The sequence below is a fragment of the Erythrolamprus reginae genome, chromosome 3 (assembly GCF_031021105.1).
Source record: "Erythrolamprus reginae isolate rEryReg1 chromosome 3, rEryReg1.hap1, whole genome shotgun sequence".
Classification (NCBI taxonomy): domain Eukaryota; kingdom Metazoa; phylum Chordata; class Lepidosauria; order Squamata; family Dipsadidae; genus Erythrolamprus; species Erythrolamprus reginae.
In genome coordinates this window covers 212,452,261-212,467,277 of record NC_091952.1, presented here as the reverse complement: position 1 = coordinate 212,467,277, position 15,017 = coordinate 212,452,261, and the positions used below count along the sequence as shown (strand labels likewise).

The 15,017-nt window shown below is 37.8% G+C and overlaps 1 protein-coding gene across 4 annotated transcripts in view; it reads left to right on the top strand.

Annotated features, from left to right (window-relative positions):
- The first annotated feature begins 5,202 nt into the window (after positions 1-5,202).
- Positions 5,203-15,017, top strand: part of TOX (thymocyte selection associated high mobility group box) — a 200,327-nt gene continuing 190,512 nt past the window's right edge. For 2 of the 4 annotated variants that reach the window (XM_070747800.1, XM_070747802.1), the window contains exon 1: positions 5,203-5,975. In XM_070747800.1, coding sequence (XP_070603901.1) covers positions 5,862-5,975 — 114 coding nt within the window. In that variant the 5' untranslated portion in view covers positions 5,203-5,861. The remainder of the gene's footprint in view (positions 5,976-15,017) is intronic. The other 2 variants (XM_070747799.1, XM_070747801.1) reach the window with 1 other exon arrangement.

Here is a 15,017-nt window from a genome sequence, read left to right as displayed (position 1 = left end):
AAAGAGCAAAAGTATGTGTAAAGTGAACAGTGTGGAGCTGATATTAAATAGATTGTTTGATTTAGAAAATACAATATGTACAGTATGAAGTTCAACAAAGATGCCACACCTGCTGAGTTAAAGAAAGTATTGGAACAGAGCCAACTCAGACTTTAAGACCAAATACATTTCCTTTAAACTAATTTAATTTTAAATCAATAGTTTCTTTAATGCAGTCATGCATGGAGTCTATAAGCTACCCAAACATAGCTGAATAAAGCAATCTGTGGAAAATCAAGTTACTAAAATAGTTTTAATCTTTATTTATAGTTCTAAATAATTTCAATTACATTTATAACTTCCTGATGACCCAAGCAAGAAAGATAACCTATTGTACATGTCAACCATTACAAAGTTGCATTTGCCATTGGTGTACTCTTAAATTCATTATATTTATTATACCTAGGGCATGGAATTCTGCCTAGATTTATTAGTTATACAGTACATAGAATTTTGCCTGGAGCCTGGGGAGTCCCGGGCCTCGCAAGACCACCAGAATTTGGAAAACAGGTCGTTTCTGGCCTCCAGATTCAGACGGACCTGGACTCTGATTGGGCAATTCTGACCAAGATGATGGGGGAGGTCTTAGTCCTATTATATGAGATGAATTTGAGCCTGTGACTCCTGAGGAAGTAGACAAGGCTGTGGTAGCGATGAGTTCCTCCACTTATTTGTTGGACCTGGGTGGCATACAGCAATTTAAAATAATATAAAACAATTTAAAAACATTAAGAAACAAATCATTCATATCCACTTAGCTGAGGATAGATGGTTCACTGGCCCCAGGCCTGCCAGCAAAGCCAAGTTTTCATGGCCTTCTGAAAGGCCAGGAGGGTGGGGGCAGTGTGGATCTTTGGGGGCAGTTGATTCCAGAGAGCCTGAGCTGCCACAGAGAAGGCCCTCCCACGTGGTCCTGCCAGCCGACACTGTCTAATCGAGGGGACCCTGAGAAGGCCAACCCTGTGGGCCTAATTGGTCGCTGGGAGTGTGTGGCAGAAGACAGTCCTGTAAATAGTCTGTCTCTAAGCCATGTAGGGCTTTAAAACTGATATCTGTTATAAGCGCTCTGATAATGTCAGATTCTGAGGAGGATGAGCCAGCCCCCTCTGGATACCTGGGCCAGTGGGGTTGCCAGTTGATGCAGAGAGTGAGAGTGAGGGAGATAGTGACCTGGATGAATCCGAGGAACCACCAGAGGGGGCTGATATACCAATGGGGGAATGGCCGCAGTCAGAGGAGAAAGAAAACATTAGCGTGGATAACCCACTCTTAGATGTTAGATACAGGAGGTTACTGAAAAGACAACAGAACTTGTATGGTGAAAGGAAGTAAGCTTGCAGTTTTACATCTTGGGAGTTTGATGCTACTCCCAGCAAGTATAAAAGCAAAGGATTCGGGGAAATTCGGGGTGGGGCTTCAATGTTGCTTCATGGATACTGTGTTAGAGTTGGGGGTGGTTGAAAATGCCCCCACCTCTGTAATCTGATTTCTGCCTTGCTAAGAACTCTGTCAAATGATGCATGACTGCTAGAAATTGGTGAGCTGACTTTTCTCTTCTTTGTTGCATTCCCTTTCTTATCTCGTTGGAATGCCATTAGGCGGAAGCTAGCACTTTTCATGGAACCTAATCTGATAACTTAAGCAAAGAAAAAAATATTTTCTGAACACTTTAACAAACTGCCTTCTGCTTAATGCTGTGTATCCCAATAAAAGAGTGTGATTTAAAGCTTAAAATTGTGGGTTTTAGTCAATGGTTTTGCTCTGAAAGCCCGGGAAAAGAACAGTAACCAACACCTTGAATTGCTTTAGCTGAACAGTAAGCTAAAGAGTGTCGGCTGGTGGGCCTGCAGGGAAGGGCCTTCTCTGTGGCTGCCTCGGCTCTCTGGAACCAACTACCCCCTGAGATCCAGATTGCCCCCATTCTATTGACCTTCCAGAAAGCATTGAAGACCTGGCTTTTCCAGCAGGTTATTGATCTCGCAATAGTGAGGTCTGGCCTGAATGATATTTATTTTATTTATTTATTAGATTTGTATGCCGCCCCTCTCCAAAGATTCTGAAAATATGTGATTTTTAAACTGTTTTTAAAATCTTTTATGATATTTTAAATTGTATTTTCTATATCCTGTTGTTAGTCACCCACAGTCCTTCAGGAATTGGGTGGCATAGAAATACAATAAATTAAATTAAATTAAAATAACTGTAAATTACTGTAAATTTCTCTATTAAATTTTGTACTCAATTAACCAAAATTGTTGAATGATACAAATATCTCTTTAAATAGCAATTATCTCTAGAGTATTTATTTCTTAAAAGTGTTTAGTATTAGGTATTTATTTTGTCCTCTTTATTCAGATTTATTTTAAATAACACAATATACAATTGTTAAAAGTAAATAGCACCTTGAATAATTCTATAAATCACACATAAAATCTGTATTCACATAAAATGCTGACTTATAAACTGATAAATTACATTTTAGTTCAGAATATTATGGAACAGAATATTATGGCAGCCAGGTTCTCTATTGTGTTTCAGTATGTTGTATAAATTCAGAACATTGAATTAAATAAGGATCAACTCAAGCACAGGTAAATGTGCCTGGACGCAGCTGTATCCTTATAACCCTAGGGATATTTTTTTTCTTTTTATCTATCTCTTTTTCATCTTTTACTTTTATTGTAAAATCAAAATATGCTTCCTCTATGGTTGATCCTACAACATTTATGTAAAGGTTATGTCTTTTAACCCAAAATCCAAAAGGAAACCCATTAATGGAATGTTCCTGAAGGAAATCCACCTTCTTAGCTTTCAACTAGCCTGACTATCCAACTTGGCTTTTTCCTTTCTTTGTCTAGGAGATAATAAAGATTTTTTTTTTTTAATCAAAGCAATATAATCCAGCAAAATATAAGGCCAGAAGTGCAAATACAGCAATAAAACACAAATGTTCATAACTGTAAAGTTCAGTACATTGATACATTAAAAGGTAACACAGCTCAAACACACCATACATCAATTTAAAAAAAAACATTAATTTAAATATTAAAATATTAGTTTAAGGATGGAGATTTATTTATTTATTTATTTATTTAAATATACAATGCTAGTGTATGTAAGAATCTTACGATAATTATAATTTCATATAACAGTATATAAATTAATGTTGTTGTTGTTATTATTATTATTATTATTATTATTATTATTATTATTATTATTAATTAATTTATTAGATTTGTATGCCACCCCTCTCCGAAGACTCGGAGCGGCTCACAACAGACAATATACAGAGTACAAATCCAATATTAAAAACAGTATTTAAAACCCTTATAGTAAAAAACAATCATACAACCCAAATAGACCATACATAAATCATAATAGCTGAGGGGTACATCAATTTCCCTATGCCTGGTGACATAGGTGGGTTTTCAGGAGATTACGAAAGGCAAGGAGGGTGGGGGCACTCCTAATCTCTGGGGAAAGCTGATTCCAGAGCACCGGGGCTGCCACAGAGAAGGCTCTTCCTCTGGGCTCTGCCAGACGGCATTGCTTAGTCAATGGAACCTGGAGAAGGCCAACTATGTGGGACCTAATTGGTCGCTCAGATTCATGCGGCAGAAGGTGGTCCCGGAGGTATATAAATTAATTTACTAAATAAAAATAAACACTATACTTTATACCTCACCCCTATAACTATTACAGTTCTCAAGAATTTTGAAAGGGAAATTTGTTCTTTCTAATAGGTTTAAGGTCTATTAATACAAAGAAAGAATACTAACACTTTTTTTCCCAGGAAGTCTCAGTTGTGAAAACAGAACAGGGGTTGTTCAACAGGCAGCCCATACGCTGCATGTGCACGTACAATCCATGTCCACCCCAGCTCCAGGAAGGGAAAGAAACATTGCAAAAGTCATGTGATGGCAACATGATGCTGTGACGCTAACACCAGTGAAGCATGGGTGGGTTCTGATTTTCTTTGCTGTCAGTTCGCTTCCTGATGTGCCTCGTGGGTGCGTTCCATGCATGCAAACATGCACAGTGCTAAAAATCCAGCTTCTGTGCATGCACAGAAGCAAAAAACAGCTTCTGCGCATGTGCAGAAGGAAAAAAACAAGATGGCGAGAGAGCCAGTTTAAGCAAACCACTTACTATCAGTTCTCTCTTAAAAAATAAAAAATAAAACGAGACAGACATAAAAGTTACTATCAGTTCTATAGAACCAGTCTGAACTAGCAGGAACCCACCTCTGCCGTGAAGTAGAAGCTGCTATGTCCTTTCTCCTTTCCTCATCTGTTCGTGCAGATGCTACCCTGTCTATGAAATAGTTATGTCAAAGTTTTCTGGCACTAGTAAGGGAATCTCATTTGCATCCTGGGAATTTGAGGCTCAGCTGAAGACAGATTTGTAAATGTTCCAATGTTTTTGCTTTTTTAAACAGTCACTATTCTCTTGAAATTTTAAAGTGGCCATCACTAACTTTTCTGTATAATCTTATTACCAGTGCACGTTCTACTCGTACTGTTTTCTATTATGTGGGAAGTTCAGTTAATGAATCCCAGAAATACTTTATTTACTTATTCATTAAATTTGTATGCCGCCCACTCCTGAAGGACTCAGGGCAGCTTACAACAATAAAACTTATTCTAACCCTTCATGTAGGAAAATACTTCTTGAGATGCATACTACCTCAGACCACCCCCAAACAATGACTGATTAAAAGTTTCAGGCAGAGATGGAAACCTTTACATCCCGTTTTTAGATAACTGAAGATATCAGGGATTTAACTTGGCCTTCATGCAAAACATATCATTTATCACTTTGGACACGTGCAAAAGGTCCTACTCCCCTACATATAGAGAAGTTGAGAACCGAAGTTATGGATACTCCAACCAGTTCCAACCAGCCTGAAATCATATTCGTTTATTTTATTTTCTCTGTTTCCCTATCTTTCCCTCCCTAGCTCATTCTTTCTCCTTTACGGCCCGTTCTTTATTCATTATGGAAGAGTTTTGCCGAGATGGTACCATAGTAACTAGCAGGGGGTAAGAGTGATGGAGAGCGGGGAGGGAAGAAGGCCTGGACGATGCTTGCTGGAGCGCCCCCTGTCGTCGCTCGCCCCGCGCGCGCCAAGCAAGCAGCAAATGGCTCTGAATTTGCGTGCTCCTTTGTGTGAAGCACAGTCGGAGCAAAGCAGCGGCAGCGCGCGCCCAATCTCTCCTGGTCTAACCCTGCTCTTAAAGAGACGCGGATCAGCCGTTCCCCCAACTGGATCTCTCTGCCTCGCCTCATCCCGCAGCATCTCGACGGGAGCTTTAATCCTCTTTCTTTACTCTTCGAGGTAGAGAGCTTTTCTCTCTCTTTTTTTTTGCAGAAAAGAAAGCTTGTTGCAAAAGAAAGCGGAGCGGGAGAGCCAGAAGAGGAGCAAGCCAGCCAGCCCATAGAGGCAGACGGGAAAAGAGCGCAAAACGCCGAACTCTCCCAAAGCAGGCGCGCAGAGACCTGCCGTGGGAGGGGGAGACCAGAACTTGAAGTTACCTGCCCTGCCCTAAAGGAGCAAAGCCGGGGCTTTTTGACTGCCCCTTCCGCAGCCCTCGTGCAGACGAGAACGGAGCTTTTCGGAAGAGTTTTTCGCTCCCTCTCTCTTTCTTCTGCTCGCCAAGCACAAACGGATGTGAGGCAGGGAAGGTGCTTCTTGCGCTTCTTCTAAACTCAGGGCACCCTCAGCCTTTGGAGGAGGGGGAGGCCCTATATTTTTTGGCTTTTGCTCGAGTATAAAGCACAACAAGAGGGAAGCCGAGGAGTTTGCTGGATGCTTTAGGGCAATGGACGTAAGATTTTATTCGCCACCGCCACCAGCACCACTTCAGTCGGGCGCCGCTCCTGATACTCCCTGTCTGGGACCTGCTCCTTGCTTGGACCCCTACTACTGCAACAAGGTGATTTTGCGCTTTTTCTCTCTCCGACACCCTTCCTCCCTCCCCCCCACTCCCCCCCCCCCCAGTTCCCCGGGAAGCTGGGTGGTTTGGGCAGATGGCTGAGGCTCGACGGAGATCACCTCAGGCTCGCCAGGTTGCGCATTTGCGCGAAACCCTCGAGAGAAGCGCCCACGTCGTTTGGCTGGCGCGCCTCTTATTTGAAAGGGAGACGGGAAAAGCGAAGCGCTTCATTCCTGGTCCCGTCTTTATATCGTGGGCGACCTATTGCTGGCGGGGGGAGGGCGAGGAGAGGCGTGTGGGCGCGCTGCAAAAGTAATCGCCTTCCCTTCATTTCTTGCGCCGTTCGCCTGAGGGCTTCTAAAATATAATTCTGGAACGGGGGGGGGAGATCCTTGTGGAGGAAGGATGGCCCGTTGCTGAGTTCTGGCCCTTACTCGTAAGTTCCACAGCCGTGGAAGGAAGCACCCCTCAGGAGAAGATAACTCAAGTTGGAAGTCACTGCTAAGTCGTAGTTCTATATATCGGACAACCTTTGCGGGGAGGGAGTGGTGGTGTTAAATTCACCTCTGTCCCCCAAACAAGCGGTTCTCAGCTCTGGCTTTCAGCCACCGAGGCAAGGATGACAAAGCATTTGGGTCGAGTGTCAGATCTTAGCCAAAGAGTTTGGTGGAAGGGGACTTTGGAGTTTCCAAAAAAATCAGAAGAGTTGGTGCGTTTGCATTGAAGGTTCCGGGGGACTTAGTTCAGAATTAAAAGGCATTCATCCTCCTTTAATAAATGCAATTTGGGAACACTAACAAACAAACCAACCAAAGACAAACGCCTTTTGCTTTCACTTATGTGGGCTGCTGGGTAGAGTTGAAGGTATTGTCAGGGCAGCAAGAAAGCAAGTCTAAAGTTCTGTCCAGACCATGGTATCTTTATCTACTCTGAAGTAAGTCTTACTTGGCATGCAATAATTGCTGCTAATAGAACTGAATCTTAAGGGTTCCTTTGTGCAGTCATTCTTTGTATTTAATATTTATGTCCAAAAATAAAAAAGCAGAATCATATACTGTACTGCTTTCCACATAAGTTCTTCCTTTGGTTAATTTTACCTAGTTGTTCTATGAATAACATGAATTTCCGCCTTGTCCCATCTGATTCCCATGGGCAATGCTGGCCAGAAGAAATTTATTTAATCCTGGATGTCAGTTGGGCTTTGTTTAAGAGCTTGTTGTGTGGAAGGTTGATGCTTGAGCAAGTATTAGTGCCTATATTTATATGTTGATCAATGCTAGGTTTCCCCCTAGTTTTAATTGTTTATAAAGGTATAGTTGATCAAGATTCTACAGAAAAGCAGTATGTTTATTCACTGGAAAGGATAGGAGGGGAGGAATCTACTGTTCAGTGTTGTCTTTCAGCATTGGTGCATGCATGTTTTTCAAGTGTTTCAGATTTTCAGATAAGCTGTGCTAAATATGACAAATTCTGATTTATGCTCGTTTTACAAATACTGTAGATGATGTTGCAGTTCTATCACTCTTTCAGCCTTCAGGAAATCTCTAGCATGAGCTCATGGGTCAGTCATGTTGTATACTATTCATTTCTATCCCTGATGGTGACAAGAGACTTATTTTATCCCTTTTGATTTTCTAAAGTGAAATCTGGACAGCAGTGACACAAGAAGATATCATAGACAGCTTTGTGTTCAGTGATTGAATGTAGAAGGTGGCTCTTGGTTAAGATCAAATAAAACTCTTCCTGTAAAAGTTTTCTCTGGGTGTGTTACTCTGGAAAAGAAGTGATAGCAGGACTACTCTCCTCCCCCATATGCAAGGCTGTTTGTGTGCTAAGGCTCTTTTAAGTACACAGTAATAATAATTATAAAACTATTTTCACCCTGTGACTTATCACTGTTATCTTTTAGCTGAGTGGTAAGCTTTCTATGCTCAGAAATAAATAAGTATTAAGTAGAATTAATGACTTAAGTACCAAAGGGCCTGGAGAACCATTTGGCATGAAAACTGGACAGTTATTATTAAATCTACTAGTGATTTAAAGCTTCAGAAAGAAGGTAATGACTTGAATACATATTTTGTCCATCATATTCTAGATGGTGGTCCAGATTTAATTTAAAAGTTAAATGCTTTGGAAAATCAGGAATTAAATTGATATATGAAATCATTTTCTAATTAAGTTTTTTAAATCATTTTAGGTGGCTACATTTAAAAATCCTTTGCATACTTCCTTTCATTTTCTCTTCCCAATCAGCTTTTTAAAATTCATTGTTAAAACTCCTCATAAAAAGGAACAAACTTTTTCTTTGACTATGCATTTTATTTAACCTAATCAAGACAAACAATACTACGCTCCCATCCTTTTAAAACTCAAGACTGACATGCTAGGAATGTTTCTCAGGAGACAACATTCTTTAAGCAATAAATATGTCTGTCAAGCTGCTATGCCAATAACATTGATTATCCTAAATGAACTTAGGATAGCTTTGCTGCCTAGGTTCCTATGAGGTATGTGTTGACTGAGCATCCAATTTTCCTGCATTCTCCTAGTCTCAGTCAATCTAGATGATAACAGTTGTAATAAAGTCTAAACTTTGTCTCTTGTTTCTCCTGGCTGCAGAAATACACATAATTTACTCATCTTCTGTTACTGCTGCTGGATGGATTTTTTGTAATGTTGCATCCACTTCAACCATTTTAATGAATGCAGATAAAAAGGTTAACCTGTATCCCAGAATGCTAGAAACATTTTTATTGGGGGAGGGGGGATATTTTAATTAGTGGAATTTTGACAGGTGCTTGTAAATGACAACATTCACAATTTCTTTCACCTTTACTGATTGTAGAAAGTAAGGTAAATATTAATTTGATTTGGTTATTGGCATTAGAGGCTGCATTTATGTTAGAATAATTTCATTTACATTAAAAAATATAACATTTTCACCAAGTGTGGATGAAAAATAAATATGTATAAACATGTCAGAAATATTGCCAGGTAATCAGCATAACTTTGCTAAGTGGTCTTAGCAAACATGCCCTTTGCTAGAATATTTCATACATTGTGCATAATCTAAGAACTGATATTATTTAAACTTGTGTTCTGTCATACTGGTTGTAAAGAATTAGGATTCATAACTTTTTTACATACTGCAAAATATTATAGGGCGTTTCTTATTTCCTTTTCTGTTAGCTATGTTTCAAAAGATTATAAAGACACTTTCTTTAAAATGATATCTTAAACATTTTAATTGGTGATTGCTGTGTTTCGATTGCAATATAGTGTACTTTGAACATACTGTCTCAGATCATGTTTCTTTCTCCAGCTAAATACAGAGGGAGAAAAGTGAAAGAACAATGCAAACAATGTTGGTTATGGCAAATGTGTAAGATATCCTTTATACAAATAGAGAGAATGGTGGCTGTATATAGGTCAGTCTTTGAAATACTAATATAGTGAAGCTCATGGGCCAGGCAGACAGATTTAGACTTAAGGTATTATGGTTCATCTCTGAAACTTAGAGGAGAGTTGGAAACCCTTTAACTCGGAGATACGTAAACAATGACAGTTTTTGAAAATATATTGTGCTACATGAATATTCTGAGATCACTTTTATAAACACATTTCCTAGTTTTTTGCTGTTTAGAGATGTCTGTTTTCATTTTAAATATATTCCCATAATAATCTATTCTTAACCTGTCTAGCTATTGTTTTGATAAATTCTTGTATTGAAAGATGTTTGTTTATGATTTTTATAAGTTGCAATTATTTTTAACATTTCTGGTATATAAAGGGTTTGCTTTAATATAAGTTTGCTTTGACATTTATTATTTATTTTGTTAGATTTATAAGCCGCCCAACTTCGGACGGACTCAGGATAATAGGCATGCTGGCTTATTCCAAGAATGGTCTTTATTGCTTCCAGTAGATAGTCTGACAAAATTATGTATGGACTTATTTTCTGAAATCTATTCCACTTATTTTCTGAAATCCACAGCTAATATACAGTTAACTTGTCAATATAGTGAAAAAACGTAAGCTGATATGTGTATGAAAAAGAGAAAATATATCCTAAATGAACAAGGGACCAGTTAAAATAGAATACATTTATAAACCACATTTTACAACTTTCTAATCACTATTTGAGAACAAATTTATAACAGAGCTTTATTATTCTTTTACAATATCATTTTCCAAATGATTTTTGTTAGAAAAGTTTTAGTTTTCTAATGTTAACATTATACATGCCCAAAACTAAATTGTAGATGTTGCTGTTTACAAGTTGTCCCAGAAATGCATTTATTACAAGCATAATTTTCCTTGCTGAGTCCACGGAGAGTCCAATAAATAAATAAATACATAAATAAATTTGCTTAACTTTATTACTTTTATTGTTAAATTATTGTATTTATCTGAGAGAATTCTAAAACATTTTTTTATTTTGAGATATATCAGCATCCATGTAAAATAGGATACATAAATTCAAATATTGTAAATACTGTATTGGATTATTTCTGTTTTTACTGCTTAAAATGATACCTTAGAAGATGATATTATACATTTTAAATTTTTTTTTTGTTTATTAGAAAGTTTCTGTGTACTTCAATGTTTTTACAGTTGGGTTGATACTGAACTGTAAAAACTGTAATATTTTAAAACCCTTTTTTGAAGTTAGTAAATTTGTTTCTTTTTAGTGTGGTTTTCAAAATACCATTGGTTTACAGTTGCTTCCAAAAGATATAATTTGTAGTATTATAAAGGTAAGTTCCAGTAGAAAAAATGCAGCTACGTGCACAGCCTTGGGTGACTGGTGTGGGCATGGGCACGTCATAGCGAGATTTGGCTTCTGCGCATGCACAGGAAGCAAAATCTTATGAGAAGACATGCGGGCGGGCGGGCGGGATTTCAGCAATTTTTAGCAACAGAAATGTTTGGCTCAATTGTGGTTGTAATTCGAGGACAACCTGTATCTATTATATATATACTGTACTTGAGCCCTAAAGAATCTCACTCATCTTTACTATATTATATTAGTCTGGTTTCTTCTGGTTTCAATTAAAGTCTGAGTGTGGTATAGCTAAAGTTCAAATCAAATCCCAGTTCACTGGATAACTTTATGCCAGACTCAAAACAACCCAAACTATAGGAAACTTGTAGGAAAAATGGAGAAAGAAGTGTATGTGTAAGTTCCTTGACAAAAGCTGACATAAATTTTACAGAAATTAAGGAACTATTAATTTTTCCCCCCTGCACAGTTCGTATTCTCAGTTCTATAGATTTTAGTGATAAATTAATTAGGCTGATAGAGGGATTTTCAAAGAAAATATTCTGATTAAATAATACTTTCCTTGATGTATCTTGTTTGAATTGATTCTATGTATGTACTTCCTTAACTTGATTTTATTAGGCTTTTAAAATTGTTTTTCATTGAAAAATGGGAAAGATTATGTCAGATGTTGAGATTTAGATATGCAGTATAAGTTATTGGTTTACTCTCTCTTTTCCTCTTCTTCTAATTTGTCCAAAATTCATAATCTTGACTATTCCTGTCATTCTAGCTTGCCTATGCTATCAGATTTTTTTTGTCTGCACATATACCAGTGTAATAAAAAGATTAATAATATCTGTGTTCTTTGAAATACATGTAGAAAGTATTGGAAAATTTATTAAGTAATGTTGTGTCACCAACCTACAGATAGAAATATCTTCTTTATTTTCTTTTCATGCAATATAAGTGAAGTGGTTGATTTTTTAAAATCATGATTGGCCATGGTAATGGAATGAATAAGAAGCAAGCAAGCTCAGTCAAGATAAGATGAAGATGCTGCTTATATTTGATTGATATGCTCAGTAGGACTCCTAAAGATTAAGCTGACAATTAAGATGTGCATTTGGATCCATAATTTTTTAAAAAGACATGAGTGACCTTGCCTGGATCAAAACAAATTGTACAATTATTGGTAGCAGGTATTCTGGTAGTCTGTGACTTAATTTAATAATTTGTAACACATGGTTCTGTTTTTAAAATATTTGAAAAACTTCTGGTAATCTAAACCAGATTATCTATTAAAAAGAAAAGGTTTATTATTTTTCAGTGTTTTGTCACACATTCCTGCTGCTAAACCATTTTGGTTTCACCAAATATTTACAGTCACTCAAATAGTTACCTAAAGTGAATGAATCCCTGTCCATTTCTATTTATTCAGTTCAAGAATCATTATCTTCCAAATGGAGTCTACAAAATCCAAAATGTGGCCATAAAGTGAGACTCACCAACATGGACGTTAATCCATAATGCACAATCAATCAAAGTGCCTAGCGGTCACATATTTTGTGAGCAATAGTTTGAATATCTTCTTGTTACTCCAATGTGCTAGTTTTGTTTTATCTTCATTGTTTTTTGTAATTTAGCTATAGATAGAGCACTTCCATTATTGGGTGGTCTAAATGTCAATCAAATAAAATACACTGTACACAAAATTAAATTTATTTTCAACCATTTGCCACCTTGCATAGATTGCCTTCTACTTTTTATTTTTTCAATCATTTTTCCATTGTTTGCTGCCTCACTTTTTCTTAGGCTTACTTCAATGCCTTCTTTAATTAATTGCTTAACAGTTTTAATTTCTCCTTCCCATCTTCATGTCAGCACCATAAGCCTTTTTGCAGACTTTGGACCACCGCCTGATTCTCAGCCTATATTTCATTATGGCCATTGGTTGCCAGTTGTCATAATTCCCAGCTAGTATGCCTATATGGTAGAATCTTTACTGTGATGTCTTCTCCCAAACAAATTTAATCTTCCACAGGCAATTTTCACCTGTCTTTCCCTCACATTTTCAGGTGCAAACAAATTTCTAAAACAAAAATCTCGAGGGGAAAAGTTTACAGAAAAAGCACCTTTGGGACATCTTGGGTAAAAGTACTTCTAATTCATCACGACTGTAAATTCAGAGAGAGAGAGAGAGAGTCCAGGTTTTGGACTGTTATTGCATCATAGTCCTATACTGTAGTTGTGGAATAGCCTCTTTACAAGTAAAAATAGCCTCACTTCTGTTAAGATTATGGAAAACATTGAAGTGGAACTTTTTAGGGCCATGAAGGTGAACCTATGGCACACGTGCCACACAGAGCCCCTGTGATCTGTCACCCCAGCTCAGTCCCACCACACACGCACACGCCTCCCACTGGACAGATGGTTTTCAGGTCTTTGTCGCACATGCATGGGGTTCATGCACGAGATATATGCACATGTGTCAGGTTGGATAGCATGGAGGGTCACACATGCATACATGGGCAGGTGCATGCGGGAGGTCATGAGTGCATGTGTGGGGGCAGGGTGCATGTGGGAATTGGGTGTGCATACGTTGGCTGGGGGAGCCACATGTGCAAGGGGTGGGAACACAGGCACGCAAACGCATTGCATTATGCACTTTCGGCACGTGACAACAAAAAGATTAGCCACTACTGCTTTAGGGCTTTATTAAACAATGCCTCATGAATATTTTATGAATATTCATGATGAATATATTATTTTCCTTGGGTTTTACTTTTGTGAATGTACCGTTTGATTTATATTTGTATTTAGTATGATATTCTGCCATTTATAAGCAATAAAAGTCATATAATTAGGTTAGTATTAAAATTTTATTCAATACAATTAAATATTTAATTGTTACTTTATTTCTTATCAGTTAGCTCCTTTGCCTATGCAGCATTCTGTCTCTCAGCTTCTTATTCTTTCCATTCTTTCCTCACAATATAGCTTATTAAGGTGAACTGTTTGTTTGTTTGTTTATCAATCACATAGATCTCACAAATCCTCTATATTCAAATATTAGACTTTCAAGACCTACTATGTTTTTGGAATTTGGTTGAGATGTCAACTCAAGGCGTACTTTTTATTCTGGACTCTTACTTAGAGAATCTTTGGTATCTAAACCATTTTTAAAAAACATTATCTTATGTTGGAATGGGGTCTGGGACTCTAGTTCCCCTCCTCAGTACAATAATTATCTGAAAACATTGTTGTAACCTTTTGTAGTAAGATGGCGAGGGGAAAAATTTAATTTTGAATTTTAAGAATTGCTATATTGTATAAAATTAACAGAAAAATTTACACAGGGAGAGATAATAGCCTCCATTGAGGAAGTAATGAGAAAAGAAAAGTTTGTATATGATTGATTTTAAGTATTGTTATTGTGTTTATAACTATATATTGTTTTATTTTATGGTGGAAGAAAAATAAAAAATATACCGAAATAATTATCTGAAAACAGAATAGGATCAGTTTGGGCTTGTGGGGAGAAGCCATCTAAAGAAACACTAAGTTAATGGGCCAGAATTTGCTAGGGACTTTAAAGGGAAAAAAATCCATATAAGAGGTTGATAATGTGTTCTGCAATAGGAAAGAAAATTGCCAACTCTTTCAAAGTAAGAGTTTACAGTGCAAAACAATTTTTAAGTACAGTGGTACCTCTACTTAAGAACTTAATTCATTCCGTGACCAGGTTCTTAAGTAGAAACGTTCTTAAATAGAAGCAATTTTTCCCATAGGAATCAATGTAAAATCAAATAATGCGTGCAAACCCATTAGTAAAGAAATAAAAGCTCGGAATTTGGGTGGGAGGAGGAGGAAGAAGAGGAGGAGGAGAATCAAAAAAATCCAAAACTTTAAGGCTTAAAAAAAAGAGGGACTCTGAGGTGGCAATGCCTCCAATACACCTGGCACGAGGCTGCCTCCCATACACTGGCTACTGCTGCTGTTACCTGCTGCCTCTTCCTTCCCTTGCTGAAGGGCTCTCCTCTCGCTTGCTCACTTTGTAGCCAGCACCTTACCTTCGCTATGTTGACTCCTTGGCTGCCCAGAGCGAAGGGAGCGTTTCTTTTCTCTGGGGGCAGAGGTTTATTCCCTCTCCAAGCTCCCAGAGAAAGGAAAATGCTTTGTTTGCTCTGGACTGCCAAAGCCTCCTTAAGCTCCACCGAAAGGCTCCTCTGGCAACCCAGAAAAGCCCGAAATGGCCAGGATTAAAAGGGGAATGGCAG